This window comes from Pseudorca crassidens, chromosome 8, assembly GCF_039906515.1.
Source record: "Pseudorca crassidens isolate mPseCra1 chromosome 8, mPseCra1.hap1, whole genome shotgun sequence".
Taxonomy (NCBI): Eukaryota; Metazoa; Chordata; class Mammalia; order Artiodactyla; family Delphinidae; genus Pseudorca; species Pseudorca crassidens.
In genome coordinates this window covers 92910493-92928878 of record NC_090303.1, presented here as the reverse complement: position 1 = coordinate 92928878, position 18386 = coordinate 92910493, and the positions used below count along the sequence as shown (strand labels likewise).

The 18386-nt window shown below is 52.5% G+C and overlaps 1 protein-coding gene across 4 annotated transcripts; it reads left to right on the top strand.

The window, feature by feature from the left end:
- The first annotated feature begins 175 nt into the window (after nt 1-175).
- Nucleotides 176-17888, top strand: KLRG2 (killer cell lectin like receptor G2). 4 transcript variants are annotated; one of them, XR_010945645.1, is made up of 6 exons: nt 176-1333; nt 7583-7684; nt 8412-8557; nt 13737-13856; nt 16059-16162; nt 16639-16669. XR_010945645.1 is itself a non-coding variant. In XM_067747158.1 (5 exons), exons 1-5 carry the CDS (start codon nt 550-552, stop codon nt 16757-16759), a joined length of 1257 nt encoding a protein of 418 aa, XP_067603259.1. In that variant the 5' UTR covers nt 176-549; the 3' UTR covers nt 16760-16889. The 4 variants fall into 4 exon arrangements, 3 of the variants coding, with proteins under 3 accessions (XP_067603259.1, XP_067603257.1, XP_067603258.1); XM_067747158.1 differs by lacking the exon at nt 13737-13856 and having other exon boundaries at nt 16639-16889; XM_067747156.1 differs by lacking the exons at nt 8412-8557; nt 13737-13856 and having other exon boundaries at nt 16639-17888.
- The last annotated feature ends 498 nt before the right edge of the window (nt 17889-18386 follow it).

Genomic DNA, 18386 nt, shown 5'->3' with positions numbered 1-18386 from the left:
GCTTCTCCCGCCGTGAAAATACACATTTTCAAGCTTATTCATTTCTCAGTCTTTATTGAGTTAGCCCAGTAGGAGTCAGGCCTCCAGAGTACATGTCTCTGGGACTTCTGCCTTGGGGGAGTCCTCTAGGTGTGCCGCTCCTTCCCTAACTCTCAAAAATCAGCACGATGGCAGAGGGCTGGAGGGGGAAATGGGTGGGGCCAGGGACAAGGAAGAGAGAAGGGTCTGCGCTCTGGGCTCCCCCTTACCCGTCTCCCGGCTCTTTCTGGGTAACCCCTCAGCCAGACCCTTCTGCCCCTCTCTTCTCCTTCGCCAAGTAAAGGCGAGGCTCGGGGCCTGAAGGGGCGTGGCCAACAGAACCCGAGCCACAGCCAATCCCAGCCGGGTCCTTGGCTCGGAGGAGGAAGTGGGTGTGGCGACGGAGAGGGGCGTGGCTTGACGGTTTAGAGCGACTCGTCGGAACCAGTCCCGACCCGGGAGGCGAAGCTAACTCCCTACCTGGGCCCGGGTGCATCCCGCTCGGCACCTCTCGGCTGCTCCGCGTATAAAATGGAGGGAGCCCGGGCGGCGTCGGGGGAAGACCAAGACGGAGCCGAGTTCCCAATGGAGCCCTTGGGAAGCCGGGTCCCGGAGCTGGAGCAGCCCCAGGTCCCCGCGGAGAAAAGACGCCCTGAGAGTCCCGAGAGCAGCCCGAGTGTGGCTCCCGCAGTGAAGGAGGAGGCGGGCGCGGGCCAGGACCTGTCGGGCGGGAAGAAGCTGCCCTCGCCTCGACCCGCGCCCCTGCGGTTGCTGCCATCCATCCCGGGCTACAGCGCCTTCCGCCGTCAGGAGTCGGCCAGCCCGGAGCTGCCGTCGCCGGGCCCAGCCGCGGCTGAGCAGCCCCGGGACGGCGAGACGCCGGGGGCAGAGCAGATGCTCAGGGCCGCGCCCGGTGAGCCGGCTCGGGGCGCCTGGGCCCCCATGGAACTGCAGGTGGACGTGCGCGTGAAGTCCGTGGGCGCGGCCGGCAGCAGCTGCGCGCCCTCGCCGGCGCCCTCCACGCGCTTCCTCACCGTCCCGGTGCCGGAATCGCCGGCCTTCTCCCATCACGCCTCCCCAGCGCACCCGCTCCTGCGGCTGACCTCGTCTCCGGGAGGCACCTGGGGCCGTGGCGCGCCGCTGGCCGCAGCCCGGACGGAGCGCGACCTCGACGCCGAGGGTTGGGCCGGTCCCGCCGAGGGGCGCGCGGAGTCTCCGGGCTCCCCCACGTGCCGCTGCCGCTGCAAGGAGGACGCCGTGCTCCACGCCGAGATGGACGACGACAAGAAGCTGTCCCGCGTCATAAAGCTCGTAGGTAAGCGGGCGCCGGGAGCCGCGCTCTCGGGTGGGGGTCGACGAACGTGAGGCCCGCCTGCTACCCACCCAGCGTTGGGCCACTGCGGCGGAGGAACTCCACCCGGCCTCTCTGGCGTAGAGTCGGTAACTTTTGGTCTACGTAATTATAATCCAACTTGTTGGCAGTAAAAGAATAAAACCGCTATTATCCCTCCCCGACCCTCCAAGAACTTTCCCGTTCGCTCTTGGTGTGCGCAGCGTCTTTGAGAAGTAGAGGTGGAAGGAATTCCAGGCGAGGGGAGGTCTTTAAGGATCACGTGACGGCGGTGGCGGCCCGGCAGCACCGCGGTCTCCCGACCCCTTGCTTCGGCTCGCCGATCTCTCGCAGGTCCAGACTCCTTTTTTCTCTCTCGTATATTGAGGACCAGTTGACCCCTAACACTCATCCATTCAGCAGCTACTGCTGCTACCGCGTGGGGACTTCGGGCCAGACTGTGCTAGGGTGTGTGTGAGTTTTTTTGTTGCCGCGTGGCGGGTGGCGACTTGCAGGGAAGAAGAAAGAGCCTGAAAAATACAAAAATCCTGGACAAGGAACCAGAAGGGAGTGGCTGGTGAACTTGAGGGCATGGGAAAGCTTCCTGCAGCTAAAGCCCTGAAAGCTGAGTAGGAGTTGGGGGTGGTAGCGCGCCTTCTGGCTGGAGGGCCTAGAGGCCTCCCCAGCAGACAACCTGCTGAAAGCTTGACCGGTTGAGAGGAGACCGGTCAGCTAGACAGGCTCCAAACCCCGAGGGCCTCTATGCCAGGGGTTCTTAGACATTGTAGGGTTCAGGGGCTCTAATCACGCGGGGACTTTTGCAAAGTTGGGTGTGAGCACATTTTCTGCACGAGAGGTGTATCGTTTTCTGGTGCTGCTGTAACAAATTGGCACAAACTTAGAGGCTTAAAATGGCACTAATTTATTATCTTGCAGTTCTGTAAGTCTGAAGTCTGATATGGGCTCAAGAGACTAAAGGCCAGATGGCAGGGCTGTGATCCCTGCTGGGGGCCCTAGGAGATGATTGTTTCCTTGCCTTTTCTAGCTTCTGAGGGCGATTGAGTTCCTTAGCTCATGGTCCTCTGTATATTCAAAACCAACCAGGACTTCCCTGATGGTGCAGTGGTTAAGAATCCGCCTGCCAATGCAGGGGACACGGGTTCGGGCCCTGGTCCGGGAAGATCCCACATGCTGCAGAGCAAATAAGCCCGTGCACCAGAACTCCTGAGCCTGCAAGCCGCAACTACTGAGCCCACATGCCACAACTACTGAAGGCCGCGCGCCTAGAGCCCGAGCTCCGCAACAAGAGAAGCCACCGCAATGAGAAGCCCACGCACCACGACGAAGAGTAGCCCCCGTTCGCTGCAACTAGAGAAAGCCCGTGCGCGGCAACGAAGACCCAACGCAGCCAATAAAAAAGAGAAAAAGCAGCCAGTGTCAGGCTGAACCTTTCCACTGCCATCTCTGGGGCTCTCCTGTCCTTTTGCCTCCCTCTTCCATTTATGAGGACCCTTGTGATGACATTGGACCCACCCAGAAATTCGGTATAGTCTACCCATCTCAAGGTCAGCAGATAAGCAACCTCAATTCCATCTGCAGCCTTAATTCCTCTGTGCCTTGTAACCTAACATATCCACAGGTTCCAAGGATTAAGACGTGGACTTCTTTAGGAGGACATTATTCTGTCCACCACAATGAGTCTGTAGCTTTTTTTAAAAAATAAATTTGTTTATTTTATTTATTTACTTATGGCTGTGTTTGGTCTTCGTTGCTGCGTGCAGGCTTTCTCTAGTTGTGGTAAGCGGAGGCTACTCTTTGTTGCGGTGCGCAGGCTTCTCATTGCGGTGGCTTCTCTTGTTGCAGACCACGGGCTCTAGGCACGCGGGCTTCAGTAGTTGTGTGACATGGGCTTCAGTAGTTGTGGCTCGCGGGCTCTAGAGTGCAGACTCAGTAGTTGTGGCGCATGGGCTTAGTTGCTCTGCGGCATGTGGGATCTTCCTGGACCAGGGCTCGAACCCGTGTCCCCTGCACTGGCAGGCGGATTCTTAACCACTGCACCACCAGGGAAGCCCAAGTTTGTAGCTTTTTTTTAATCAGATTAATAATAGGAGAGTCTGTGACTAAAAGGGTGGGATGATAAGGAAGTGAGGACTCAAGGAAGTGAGTCGTTGGGAGGTAACATGGTTGGATTTTTATTCTAGAAAGTGAGCTCTGCCAGCACTGTGGAGGAAGGTCAGGACAGGCATGAAATTGAAGGAAGGGAGACCTTAAGAGGTGATAGCACCAGTTCCGCAAGAGCCGATGAAGGTTTGATCTATGGCAGAGGTGGGAGGGAGTGTTCAAAGGTTGAATTAGAGAGTGGGGCCACTGCCCTGATGAAGATGCGCTAACAGGAAGAGTGGGGATGATTCCCGAGTTAATGAGCTGGGTAGCTGAATGATGGATTGATTGGGTTATCCTTGCAGAATGGAGAATGGGGGAAGAGGCGTGGGAGAAATAAGCAGGTACATTTGGGAGTTCCAGGTAGTGATGTCATTTAAAGGGAGAGGAGCCAGGCTTCCCTGGCGGTCCAGTGGTTAAGACTCTGCACCCCCTGCACACCTCCATGCTGTGTAGCACAGCCGGAAAAGAAAAAAAAGGAAGAGGAGCCAGCCACAGACTGGGAAAGGAAAATGTAGGTGGTAGGAAGAAAATCAGGATGCAGAGAAGCAGAAAAAGGAGAGAGTTTCTGGAAGATGTGGTCAGCAGTGTCCAGTGTCCAGGGGAGAGGCAGACTTTGGGACTGGATGGTTAGGGAGAGCTGCCACGTGGAAACAATACTCTGGACATGAGGCAGGTAACCCGGGGGTGTGGAGAGGAATGACGTCAGGGGAGGGAGATGCCGGGCAGGAAATACTGCAGGGTGCATGCAGACACTTGATGCTTTGCGCTTCCTCTCTGGGAAGTGTGGGATTAAAGAACTTTCAAGTTCCTGGCTGAAGCTTGGTCTGAGGGAGGCTGCTTGGATGAGGATCTCTGCATTGTGGTTTCTGCCTGTGGTGGCCTTTACCGCCTAGATCAAGCTGGTTACAAGAAGAGGGCACACTAGGGCACAGGCTCAGGGACTTGCCCAGGCCAGTGCGGTAATGCTGCCACCCAGCTGTTTCATGTCCCCTCCTTGTGAACCCAAGAGGGAGGAGACCACTGTGGAGAGGGTTGGAGACGTCACTGCTTTGTCTCTTCCCTTGCTTTTTGGGGCAGATGTCCCAGAGGCGCTGTCCAGGTGTAAACTGAAGAATCAAGGACTCAGGGAATGTTCTATATGGGAGCCCTCAGCCCAGAAGAGAAATGGGCTTTTGCAGAGAGCCTAAAACTGGGGGGGAGGGACTTCCCTGGTAGCACGGTTGGTTAAGACTGTGCTCCCAGTGCAGTGGGCCTGGGTTCAATCCCTGGTCAGGGAACTAGAGCCCACATGCGTGCCGCCACTGAGAGTTCCCATGCCACAACTAAGGAGCCCGCCTGCCACAACTAAGACCCGGTGCAACCAAATAAATAAATAAATAATAATTAATTTAAAAAATAAAGAAATAAAACTGGGGAAGAGCTGGATCCTCAAATGGAGACTATTCCCCTTTAGGTGTTGGTTCAGAGTCACCTCTTCTGGTCCCCAAGGCAAGATCAGGTGTCCCTATTCCATGCTCCACGGGCCCTTGTGCTGCCCAGCTCCAGCGTCCCTCTTGTAAGTATGCTCCCCTGGATTCTGAGCCCCGCGGGGCATGGCAGGTGACAGTCTAGCCTTTCACTGAATCTCCAGCACCTGGCACTTAAGTGCTCTGTAAATCGTTACTCAATGAGTAGCACTAACCTCAGAGTGTAAGCACATGTCAGAAGCGCTTAGTCCCATCCCCGTCTGGGGAAGGGGAGCGGCAGTTGGATCTCAGTGGTTGTCCAGCCTTGCTGCCGCCTGTCACATTGTACTCAACACATCAGGTGTGGAAGATGTGAGGAAACGGCCATCCTGACCCTGCCCTCCAGCAGTCCTCAGTCTGGGCAGGAGAAAACAAAAGCGCCTGGCAGTCTGGGATGGTGCCAGGAGGGGTACATTCAGAGGAAGAATGCTCTCAGTGCCTGGAGGAAGTGGAGCTGGGAGAGGTGATGTCCAGCATGGTCAGGCTCCGCCGGGAGAGCAGAGGCCACCGGCCGAAGTAGATGGACCTGGAGGCAGTGACACAAGCAGGCCTCTCACTGGCAGGAGCCCTTTGAGCCCCTGTGCTGAACTTTGTATTTGGAAGTTTGTATTTTATTTTTTTTAATAAATTTATTTTATATATTTATTTATCTTTGGCTGCGTTGGGTCTTCGTTGCTGCACGCGGGCTTTCTCTGGTTGCAGCGAGCGGGGGCTACTCTTCGTCGCGGTGCGTGGGTTTCTCATTGCGGTGGCTTCTATTGTTGTGGAGCACGGGCTCTAGGCGTGTGGGCTTCAGTTGTTGTGACACGCAGGCTCCAGTAGCTGTGGCTCACGGGCTCTAGAGCTCAGGCTCAGTAGTTGTGGCACAGGGGCTTGGTAGTTATGGCTCGAGGGCTCTAGAGCGCAGGCTCAGTAGTTGTGGCACGTGGGCTTCAGTAGTTGTGCCTCACGGGCTCTAGAGTGCAGGCTCAGTAGTCGTGGCGCACGGGCTTAGTTGCTCTGCGGCATGTGGGATTTTCCTGGACCAGGGCTCAAACCTGTGTTCCCTGCATTGGCAGGCGGATTCTTAACCACTGCACCACCAGGGAAGTCCCTGTATTTTATTTTTTAAGATGCCCCCCTGCCCCAATTGGATAAACTAAGTCGCACAAAACCTGGCTCCACCCCAGCCATGGGATTTGACTAGGAGGAAGCAGAAGGTGTTTCAGTTGTGGGGTGGGAAAGGTAGTTGAAATGTAGACAATGACGATGAGATGAGCAGTGAAGAAAAGCAGCAGAGGGTGTGACCCTGGAGATGTCAATCCCAGATACAAACAGGAAATCGGGTGGTGGGTATATACAATGTCCATGGTCTTTTAAATGAAATTACTCTTTTCAAAGTAATGAAATATTTGCCACAGACTAACGCCTGCTGTTTCAGGCTTCGGGAAATATAATGATTGAGTTCTTAGGACCCTCACACTGATTATGTGGCATTCCTGACCCTCATCCCCAAGATTTGGGTGGGTCCTGGGCCCCTTGCAGCGAGGTGTTTGCTCTGATTGATTTCACGCCTGAGTCGTGGCAGAGGTCAAGTTCTGAGTGCTCAGTTACTTCAGATGGGTGTGTCTTTCCAGGTGGAAAGCTGCTTATAATTCTGGCTGTGATTAAGCATTTACTATGTTCTACTCCTCGAGTTTTCCCCTCTGACTTCCCTGGTTACTCCATCTACAGGGCAGGATGTGGCATCGGAATGTGTTCTTTTTTTTTTTTCTGGCCACGCAGCACAGCTTGCAGGATCTTGGTTCCCCGACCAGGATCGAACCTGGGCCCCCAGCAGTGGAAGCACAGAGTCCTAACCTCGGGACTGCCAGGGAAGTCCCTGAACATGTTCTGTCTCTGAGCCTTTGCACCCTTCCTCCCACCTGGAGTGTCCTCCTGTCTTCCTTTCCCCTCCACAGCCTCGTTCCAGCCATCTGGTCCCCTGGGTCCTTGGGCAGCTGACAACTCACATCTGTCTAGCGCTCTGCAGCCCGAAAGGCGCTCTCTGTGTGAAGCTTCGTTAGTGGCCTCCAGTGACCTGGAGAGATAGAAGAGGCAGATGTGATTCCAATGTTAAAAGGAAAACCACCAAGAACACTTGAGGGGCCCATAGAGTCAGGACTCGAACTTGAATTTGGGGGTCTGTCGAACTCTGAACCTAGCCTTCGTTCCTCTCTTGTGTGGAGTTTGATCTCCTGCTACCTTTGCCTGTCCCGTTAGCTCCCTGAGTGCGGGGCCCTTGCCCCATCCTTGGAGCTATTTGTGCCCTATGTCTAATGCACATCAGATGCTCAATACATGGTTCTTAGCCACTTTCTTTCTTGAAGAGAATCTTACGTCTTCTAGTTATTTAAGAAGTGGAATATCTTCTAGCAGTTTTCTCCGAGGTATGAGGTTTGGACCCAAATTGAGTGGATTATCCTGGTGTCTTGGGCCTGAGGGTGGGCGATGAGGTGGGCATGTTGATGGTATAGGAGTCAGCATGGTCCTGAGTTGGGACCATCTCCTAACCTGTGTCTCCTGGTTGTCCCCTCCCCTCCCGCAGGGCTGCCCATGTACATGAGGTCCCTGCGCTGGGCCCTGGCAGTCATGGCCGTGCTCCTGGCGGTGTCTACGGTGGCCATTGTGGCCCTGGCCTCGAGAGCAGGTATGGGACCTCCCCGTCCCCTCTCCTCCCCCTCTCCTCCCCTGCTCCCCCAGCAGGGTGTCTAGTCCTTCTAGCTCCTTTGTGAGAATTAGAAAAAGACACGCCCCCCATGCAGATGCAGCGTGAAGACACAGGGCTCGGTGAGCAGAGGTAAGGGAGAAGAGCCCCTTCCTTCTGTGGACACAGCCTGCACTTGGAGAGGCCTTGTGCACAAGCTGTGCAGCCTTCCCAGGGCCTGCCCTCCTTGCTTACCCCTCCAAGGCTTGCCAGTTCCATGCCTCCAGATTTGCCCCCTGATTTTTTTTTTTTAATTTATTTTTGGCTGCGTTGGGTCTTCATTGCTGCACGTGGGCTTTCTCTAGTTGCGGCGAACGGGGGCTACTCTTTGTTGCAGTGCACGGGCTTCTCATCGCGGTGGCTTCTCTTGTTGCGGAGCATGGGCTCTAGGTGAGCGGGCTTCAGTAGTTGTGGCACGTGGGCTCAGTAGTTGTGGCTCGCAGGCTCTAGAGCACAGGCTCAGTAGTTGTGACGCACGGGCTTAGTTGCTCCGCGGCATGTGGGATCTTTCCGGCCCAGGGCTCGAACGTGTGTCCCCTGCATTGGCAAGCGGATTCTTAACCACTGCGCCACCAGGGAAGTCCGTCCCCGCCCCCCCCGATTTTTGAACATCCACACATTCAGCTCTGTACAGTTTACCCTGCACTCACTGGTGGTCTCTGTGCTGCAGGGGCCAGGTGCCAGCCATGCCCCCAGGGCTGGATGTGGTCCATGGAGCACTGCTACTACCTCTCTGCCGAAGCTGAGGCCTGGGAGGCCAGCCAGGCTTTCTGCTCAGCCCACCATGCTACCCTCCCCCTGCTGAGACACACCCAGGTGAGGAGGGGGGGAGGTGGGCAGGAGAGGGGCGTGGTTATCATTACAGATTAGATTCTCAGTACTAGAAGGAACCTCAAAGATCTAGTCCAACTCTATGTTATAGAAAAAGTCACCAAGGCCTGGAGAAATAAAGTGACATGCAGGAGGACCAGACATCAGGTCTCCAAGATGTTCAGTTTGCTCTTCATTCTAAGAAGTGGAAGTGGAGCTGGGGAGGGCTGGAGCGGAGATGCTCCCATCCAACCTGGTGACCAAGCACTTAACAGTGAGCTCAGGAACAAGTCTGTGCTGGCCGGTCTGTGGGAGAGACACACGTGTACCCTCTGAGAGGTAGTCTGGAAAATAAATTACATTTAGTGGGTATTCCAGTCAGGTATTGCTATAATAATACTGGGTAACAAATCACCCCAAAAGTCAGTGACTTAAGACAATAGGCATCTCTCTCTTGATCGCTGGTCTGTGGGAGGCCCATGGATGGGCTAATTTGGGCTGAGTCTGGCAGGACAGCTCAGCTTCGGGATTGGCTGCACTTGGCTTGAGCCCATGGATTGGGCTTGTGTTTGCTCCATGAATCTCTCGTCCTTCTTCTTGAGAGAAACTCTTTGTAAGAAAAATGGCAGGAGGGCAAGAACTGAGAACTTCTCATGTCATATGTGCTAACATTCCGTTGGGCAAAGCAAATAACATGGCCAAGCCCAACATCAAAGGGACAGGGTAGTATAGTCCATGCCCCACTCCCACCCTGGGGGTGGAGGGGGAGGAGTGAATATTTGCTGAATAATAATCCAGTCAGTGGGTCTGAGAGTGGCTACAAAAAAGGACCTATAAACTGGATCCAAACCTTGGCTTAATTTTATCTAACTTAGGGCAGGTGCCAAGAATTTATATTAGCTGTTCTAATATGCATGAAAAAGCACCATTCTTTCAGTCAGTGCCTTAATAAACATTTACTGAGCACCTACACTGCGTTTGGCACTGGGGATCCCATGAAGAGCCACGAGAGCACAGCCTCCACCTTCACGTGACTAAGAGCAGCGAGTGAGGCAGAGAGTAATCTGGAACTCATAGAAATAGATGTTTAATTACTATATTGATCTATGCTATGAAGGGAAGGTGCACGATGCTCTGGTTATATATGACAGGAATATGTGATTGAAGGTCAAGGTGGGCAGGGCAGCGTGGACCAGAAAAAAAAAAAAACCGGAAACTAAAAACTAGTTCAGGAGATGGACAGACAGCCTCCTGGAATCCTCTGTCTCCTGCTTCAGTCTGGACTGGCTGCTCACGAGGCCTGCTACCCAGCTATTGACTTGGAATTTCTTTTTACCTTCATCCTCAATATACCTTTGCCTCTTTCCTGTGTGAGATCCCGTTTCCTAGATTCCATGTCTTTTCTTGATAAAGCACACCCTGTATAAGTTTGCTGGAAGACATTTGAGATCTTTCATGTCTAAAGATACTTTTATTCTAACCTCTCATTTGATTGATAGCTTGGCTGGGTACAGATTTCTAAGTTGGAAATAGTTTACCTCCAGAATTGTGCAGATTTTGCTCCATTGCCTTCCACCTTTTAGTCCGACCACTAAGAAGTCTCATTCACGCTGATTCCCAACCCTTTGTATGTGACTCTTACCAGCCCCCCTACCCCAAACTCTGGAAATTTTCAGGGTCTTCACCTTTGTTCCTATTCAGTGTTCTGAAATTTAACAATAATAGTCCTTTGTGGGTCTTTTTCTTCATTTTTATTTCTGCTGCCTTATTTGTAATTTTAAGAACTCTTTTTGGTTCTTCAAATGTTCCTTTTGTATGGTGTCCTGTTCCTGTTTCAAGGATGAAGCATCTTCTCTTATCTTACTGTAAATACTAATTATAGTGTTTTGGAAGTTTTCTTCTGCTCCCTGCATTATCTCTGCTTTTATGCAAGTGCTTTTTATTCTGTGCCTTGGCATTTTCCTATACCTTGCCTCTAATATTTGAGCACTTTGGGGCTTCTCAATACAAATTAGCATGTTTCTCAGCTTCCTCCCACTCCACCCTTTCCTTGAAAAATCACTAGGCTTTCTTGGGTCTGCTAAGCCAATCAGTGTTGTCCAGCTTCCAAAATTTTGTCGACATTTCTCATCTGCTGTTATCTCCTCCCATTCTTATATCCTTTTTTCCCCCTTATGTTATTATTTAAGGAAGTTCCCTTCTGTTCCTGTTTTACTAAGAGTTTTAAGCATGAATGAGTCTAATTTCATTGGATTTTTTTGCATACATTAAGATGGTAATATCTTTTATGTTTCCTCCTTTAATCTTGTGGTTATTATTTTTTTTTTTAAAATGCTTGGCCTCTTGTAATAAGGTTTATTTAGCCAGGATTTTTTTCTTCCCAAAATACTTCTGTATTTGAGTTGATAATTTTACTTAAGATTTTCTCACATATGAAATTTCATTTCCTGCCCAGTCCTAAAATCAAAGGTATTCCACCCCACACTGCAGGGAAGGCAGCTTCTGTAGTTTTCTTTTCTCTGGGAGAGTTCTCATGAAGTGGATATAAAAATCTGCTGGAGAAAATGTTTTACATGAACATGGATTATTTTATTACCAGGAATAACACATTTTTCCAAAAAACATGGGGAAATGAAAAAGATACAATGTAGATTAAAAAAAGTCACGTGTGATCCCAATATGGTAAATATATATGCAAAGAAAACATACTGAAAGGAAGTATATTAATAGCGGTTATCACTGGAGTCAAGATTACGAGCGATTATTTTCCTTCTTCTTTAAAGCTTTTTTAAATTGTCTAAATGTCCTACAAATAGTATGCACTATGATTAGGGGGAAATACTAGAGTAATGGTAGCCCAGGGAGGCAAGAGATCAGAATATAATGTTTTCTGCCCAACCCAGCCTGGTTGCGTCTACAAAATGAAGGCCAGTGGGAACTTGGTGAGTCCCTAGAGAGTCTCTGCCTGGACCCGACGAGGGGGGCGAGCTGGGCAGGGACTTAGCGGCCCATCTCCTGAGTCAGACCCACTGAGCACAGCAAGTGTCATCAGAAAACTGGTGAAGTAAAAGTTCCCTGCCCTCGGGCCTCTCATCAGACAGGTTCAGTCCACCATGACCTCGGACATCGGCTGAACAAATGGCCTCCCTGTGGCTGGGGGTCCTCAAAGAGGGGAGATGAGCCGAACTACCCACATCGCAAACGGAGCTTGAATTCTTTTAAAACTAAGCAAACAGGATCAATCATTTGTAACACAAGTATATATTCAGAAAATATATCACAAAGTTTGGATAAGCTTTTTCCAAAAAGGAGCTTCCAAAAAGCCCCTTGCAAAAAGACCAAAGTGAAGATTTGGGTCTCAGGCAGTTGAAATCCAGAATATGACGACTGTGGAGCTCTGGAGTCCTGCTGAGTTCTGGACAAGGGCCAGAAGCTGCAGGAGGCACCAAGGCAGGTGTGGGGAAGAGCAGCGGAGGACAGGCTGGCCGCTGGCAGAGGGGCTGGGCCGCTGGCAGAGGCCAGGCTCCACGAGCTGGGATGCGAGACCCCAGGGACACGCCAAGGCGCCAGTAGGACACGCAGCCCCAGGATAGACATGTCTCGTCCTCCCCAGAGGTTAGAGGAAAGGAGCGAGTTTCAGTGCCTCTGTGCCGTCAGTCATTAGACTCACTGGCCATTGCTTTAAGGTCAGCTTTGTTTTGCAGGGTCGGGGAAGGAAGAAGCTTCCTGAAATGTACACATTGACTGTAAGCCACGTTTTGAGTGCAGAAAGATGAAAACACGAATAAATATCATAGGATTCAGAAAATTAAGTAGTTTAAAACATTTAAATATTAAAGCAGAAATGTTTGAAGGCAGAAAGTAGAATGGTGGTTGCCAAGGGGAGGGGGAAATGGGAGTTGTATAGTGGGTGCAAAGTTTCAGTTGGGGAAGATGAAAAAGTTTTGGAGATGGGGGTGGGCGATAGTCCCACAACAGTGCGAATGAACCTAGCGCCACTGAATTATACACTTAAAAATGGTTGAAATGGTAAACTTTATATATATATTTTACCACAGTTTTTTACTTTTTTTTTTTTTTTTTTTTTTGCGGTACGCGGGCCTCTCACTGTTGTGGCCTCTCCCGTTGCGGAGCACAGGCTCCGGACGCGCAGGCTCAGCGGCCATGGCTCACGGGCCCAGCCGCTCCGCGGCATGTGGGATCTTCCCAGACCGGGGCATGAACCCGTGTCCCCTGCATCGGCAGGTGGACTCTCAACCACTGCGCCACCAGGGAAGCCCTACCACAGTTTTTTAAAAAGAAATGTATGAAAGGATGGAAAACAATTTACCTTAATTTTAATACGTAAAATATGAGAGTTCAGGTAAATTCTGCTCAGGATCACATTCCCCTCCCCCCACGTTGGTGGCAAAGTTGGAGATGCACCAGCTGGAGTAGATGGAGGCCCCAGATACCTGTGCCATTACGGAGCAGTCCTTTGAGCCATAAATTACACAGAAGTTTCTAGAATTTACTTATATCTCCAGGCAATGCTTTTCCCACACCATAATTTTTGCTAACAATGGGAACAGGTTAATGGTGTCTGAGCTGCAAGGAAAAAGACGGAATGGAGTGGGTGGAGCTGGGTGGGGACAGGCCATGGCTCCTGTCACCAGGAGGCCCAGAGGGAGAGCCGCATGGCCTGGGGCTAGGACAGAGAGAAGGGAAGGATCACCTTGGCAATGCCAAGGCATCAAATGAGGTCACATATGTTGGAGTCGGACACGAAGCTTTGTACACCATCCAATGGACTGGAGGCGCCTCATTTAGTGAGTGTGTACTACATGCCCTTGGCTGTGTGCACAAAACATCTCCCCGTTTTACAGAGGACCACGCTGAAGCTCTGAAAGATCGGGTAACTTAACTAGGGTCACTTAGCTTGCAAGTCACAGGACCAGAATTTGAATATGGGGTGGCCTAGCCCCAAAGCTCTACTCTGCAGTGATAGCCCCCTTCTCGGCCCTGGGAGGAGCTCCAAGCTCTGGTGTGTCTTCCCGATCAGGCAGCTGATTGCTGCCAGGAGGTCGGGGCTGGCCAGCAGGAGCCCCGAGTCTGCTGCAGCCACGGCAGTGAGATGGTTTGAGCTGCTGTGCCCTCTGACTCGCAGCTCAAACCCAGCCCAGGTTCCTTCTCATCCCTTCCAAAGCTCCCACCCAACCCTGCCCAAGGGCCCCAGCCTGTGGAGTCCAGCCAGAGAGGAAACGACCAGCCCAGGAGAGGCTGTACGTGCGCCTGATGCAGTCTGGCCTTTGGGATTTCAGAAGGGGTAAGGTTGGCACCCTTCAGTCTGGAAGTTCCTTCTGGCTCTTCTCCCAGCTGTTGACCAGCTGATGTTCTCTTGAACGTCTGCACCAACACCTCTGGGAGCAGGGCTGGCCTGACAGCCCGATTGTTACCTGTGGCCCTTGCTGGTTATTGGCAGTGACACAGGGGAGGGGGGCCAGTTTTGTTGAGCTGGTCTACTATGTGCTGGGCTGTCGTGGTCATTGGTGAATAGGGCAGGCACCCGGCGCTCACCAAGTTCACTGTCTGATACAGAAAACTGACAAGGAAGCCAGCCAGCCAAATGCCACACACCATGCTCTAAACTGTGAAGGTTGTGGCAGCCCAGGGGAGGGGGTCAGAATGGTGTCCCTACAGGAAGTGACCTTTAAACTGAGACCTCAAGGACAAATAGGAGTGTCACCAAGGGGATGGGCATCACGTGGTGCTTGCTTTCTCATCCCCAGGGTTAAGTATAGAGGTTTTGTCTCTGTCAACATAAACACTTTCCTAGGGAAGAACTGAACATACATCAGATTTATGTCGCTTCTCGTCACTAACGCGAATGTGTGCTGCTCGACGTGGGCTCGCTGGCATGGTCTGCTTTTTTCCACTCGGCGTGGTTTTGTATCTACGTTTCCTTGCGTAACTGCATCTTCCGTGTGCTCATCATCTTTAACAGCTCTGTGAGTTTCCATCATGTTGATGTCCCAGAATCTGCCTAGTTATTTCCTGACTGCAGAGCATTTGGGTGGTTTCCATTTTTTCTTTACAAAGAGCAGTGTGATAATTTTGCGAAAGTTCATTTTCTCCCCTTTATGTACTTGGATTTCTTCCCCAAAGTGGAATTACCCGTCCGAGCAATAAGAACTGTGTTGCCACTCTTTTTTTGTAGCACAGATTATGTTCTGGAAAGACTGGGCTGGTGTGGACCACTGTCCCCACCTCTATCCACCAGTCCCCTGCACCAGGACTTACAATATTGAAACATCTTTTTCCAAGTTGAAACTTTTTAAATACAATTTTTTGCTTTAATTCATTACTAAAAATAACATGACGCTGGGGACAATTATTTAAAAGAAAAAAGCATCTCCGCTAGCTCTCTAACATACTTGTTTTGCTTTTTGTTGTTCCTCGTGTGTCTGCGCCCATGTGCGTACACATTTTTTCATTCTTATAATCATGCCACAACTTTATTTTTATTTATTTATGTTTTTAAATAAATTTATTTATTTTATTTTTATTTATTTTTGGCTGCGTTGGGTCTTCGTTGCTGCGCGCGGGCTTTCTCTAGTTGCGGCGAGTGGGGACTCCTCTTCATTGTGGTGCGCGGGCTTCTCATTGCAGTGGCTTCTCTTGTTGTGGAGCACAGGCTCTAGGTGCGTGGGCTTCAGTAGCTGTGGCACATGGGCTCAATAATTGTGGCTCACGGGCTCTAGAGCGCAGGCTCAGTAGTTGTGGCGCACGGGCTTAGTTGCTCCGTGGCATGTGGGATCTTCCCAGGCCAGGGATCGAACCCGTGTCTCCTGCATTGGCAGGCGGATTCTTAACCACTGCGCCACCAGGGAAGTCCATGCCACAACTTTACTTCAGCTTTTTCACTTACTGTAACCCTTCATGTACTATGACTTTTCCCCATGTTGCCCCAGGGACTTCATACCCTTATTTTGAATGGTCTTCATAATACTTCCGGAATGAATGCAATGTAGTTTATGCTCTTGCTGGCGACTGCATTGTTGACCATCTGCTCCCTGGCCGTCTCTGCAGCCTAATCAACCCTAGCGCTCTTCTCCTGCCCAGTGAGGCTACTTGCTGTTTGTCACCTGGATTGCTTTGTAGGCTCCCAGCTTTGCTCATGCCCTTCACCCCCTCTTCTCTGAGCTGCCTCGTTTCTCTGTCCGCTCAGTACCCATCATGCATTGCTCGTGGGGATGGGCGATCACGTCCTGTCTCCCCTTGGGGAGGGCTGAGATGGGATTGCCCCCATTTCTGGTCCTCAGTCCTGAGCACAGTGCCTGTCAACCAGCAAGCACCTAATACAGCTTCCCAATTCCTGGTGTTTGGGGAGGGATGAGTCGCTTCTCTAGCTTGTGGAACTGGGAACTTGCAGAAACCTGGGATGGGGGATGGGGTAGGGGGACGGAAGCCCCAGGTGAGCCGTATCAGTGGCCCGAGAAGAATGACGAGCTGCTTTTCTCTCTCTCAGGACTTCCTGAGCAGATACCCAGTCACCAAGTACTCCTGGGTGGGGGCCCGACGAGGCCCCCAGGGCTGGCACTGGATCGATGGGACCCCTCTGCCACCCCAGCTGTGAGTGACCGTGGGCCTGGGTGGGCGGCCCCTCTGTCCCCAACACGCTAGCATTGGGCCCCCAGGGTGACCCACGTGATACCACAGCAGGCGCCAAAGGGGCTGGAGGCCTTCCCCTCCACGTGTCGCCAGGTTCACCCCCCTGCACCACCCCCAGCCTAGGATGTCCCTTGGTTTCATTTAGTCCTCATCACCCCATCCCTTGTTTGGGTCCCACGCATTCACCCAAGAAGGACTGTCACCATGTTCTATGGATAAGGGGAGTGCTGCTCAGAGAGGTTTGGTGGTTTGCCCAGGGCCACACAGCTGACTCCCTGGGGCAAGAGGCGGGGCACATCATCATAACTCCTGCCTCAGAGCTCTTTCCAGACCCCCCGGGCTCCATGCAGCGATCCCAGCGGTACCCAGGCAGCGGGCACAAGGGCTGGGAGGGCCCGTCAGCCTGAGTACCTTCCCTTCCTCTCGCCCTTCCCCAGACTCCCGGAGGAAGACCAGCAAGAACCGGATCTCAACTGCGGGGGCCTGGAGGGAGGCAAGTTCGTGGCTTCGGACTGTGCCTCCCCCAGACCCTGGGTCTGCGCCAGGGAGACCAAGTGACTTGGGTTCTGCCCGCCCTGAGCCTGCTGGGGGAGGCCAGGCTGAGAGCCGGGGCAGCCTCCTCCCCGGACCCAGGCCTCCAGGTCTCCCCGCTCTGCTCAGTGGCCCCGCCTCGGCGAAGCAGGGAGCGGACTCCTGGCGCAGGGAGGTCGCATCCGCGGGGAAGGAGACGTTCTGTGGCCCCGCGGCTGAGCGCCCATTTGAGTGTCCAGCTGCTGAAACGGATTTGTTCTGTGACCTTGTGGGTTTTTTTGGTTTTGGGTTTTTCCTTCTGAGCCTCAGTTTCTCCCTCATTAAAACGGCCACTTCTCATTCTCCCACTTACCTGCCTAGTCACAGGTGTGCACCCTTTCAGGCCTAGAGAGACAAAAAGGATGAACGGTCACAGGTGATCCCAACCTGGCTTCTCATCGAGCCCAGGAAGTGAGTCTCGCATTTCGTGGCCTTGGGATTTGGCAGCGATGACATTATTGCTACAAAGGCCACTTCCAGGCGGCCACGCACGCCGGCAGCATCCAGAGGGCAGCGCGCGAGACGTGGCCACCCCGGAGGAGAGACGAAGGAGGGTCCTGTCCCCACCCCGGGGTTGGCAGCGAGTAAGGTTCTTTGCGGTGACTGGCGTGTGGGACTGGCGGGGCGTCCGGCCAGCTGATGCCCAAGGCTGGGAGGACGCAGAGAGGACACACCCCCTCTTGGCCGGCGAAGCCACCACAAAGCTTGGGGTCCGAGGGAGAAAGGAAATCAGAAATGTGGGGAGGCGTGAGGCTGCTCTTCCTGCCACAACTGTGAGGACCCCAGCCTGCAGGTGTCTCCCACTGAGGTTCAGTGAAGGGCCTCCGGCCTGGAGGGAGTGGCAGCAAGGTGGGGGGAGGGTTTGCTTAGCCTTCAGCCTGGAGAGACTTCCTCAGAGGACAGGAGGCTGACTGTACCGGCCTCTGGTCGTGGTGCCAGTCATGTGCAAACCAGCCTTCCTCTTTAAGGGCAGACCAGGTGTCCGAGCTCCTCAAAGAAACCTTTACTGGTCCATTTGAACTAAGAGCTTGTACAGAGTGCGGGGCTGCCCGAGAGAAAGGGATGGAGAGTGCTAAGAGCACACCTGACAGGCAATAAAAATCTTAGACGCACTCTGGTGTTTCTCATGGCTTTCTTCTTATTTCAACTACAGATTAACCCCAGAGCTTGATGACATGTTCAGGTTGAACTCGCTTCAAAGCCCTTCTCGGCGAACGTCCGTGTCTGGTGGTGTCAGGCTGGTTTAATGTCAGCTTCAGGGCCACCGGCTTGGGGCCCTCTGGGCTCGGCGCTGTTTAGAATCGCCTGTGGAGCTTAAAAGATCCAGGTGCCCAGCGTGGGTGGTGTGATGCTGGGGCCTGGAAATCAGAGAGTTTTTCAGCTTCAGTTGGTGGGGAAGGGGAGTAAGAGAGTGACCTTTGACCTGCCGAAGTAGGAAGCTCCTAGTTACTGTCCAAAGTTGGCAAACGAAGGAATAGCAGTGTGCACTTATTATTTAGAAATGTGGAGACAAATACTAGAAGAGATGGCAAAAATCATTTAAAGTGGTTGCCTTAAAACTAATCTGATGCCGATAGAAGTCAGGACAGTAGTTGTCTTGGTCTGGGGGGAGGAG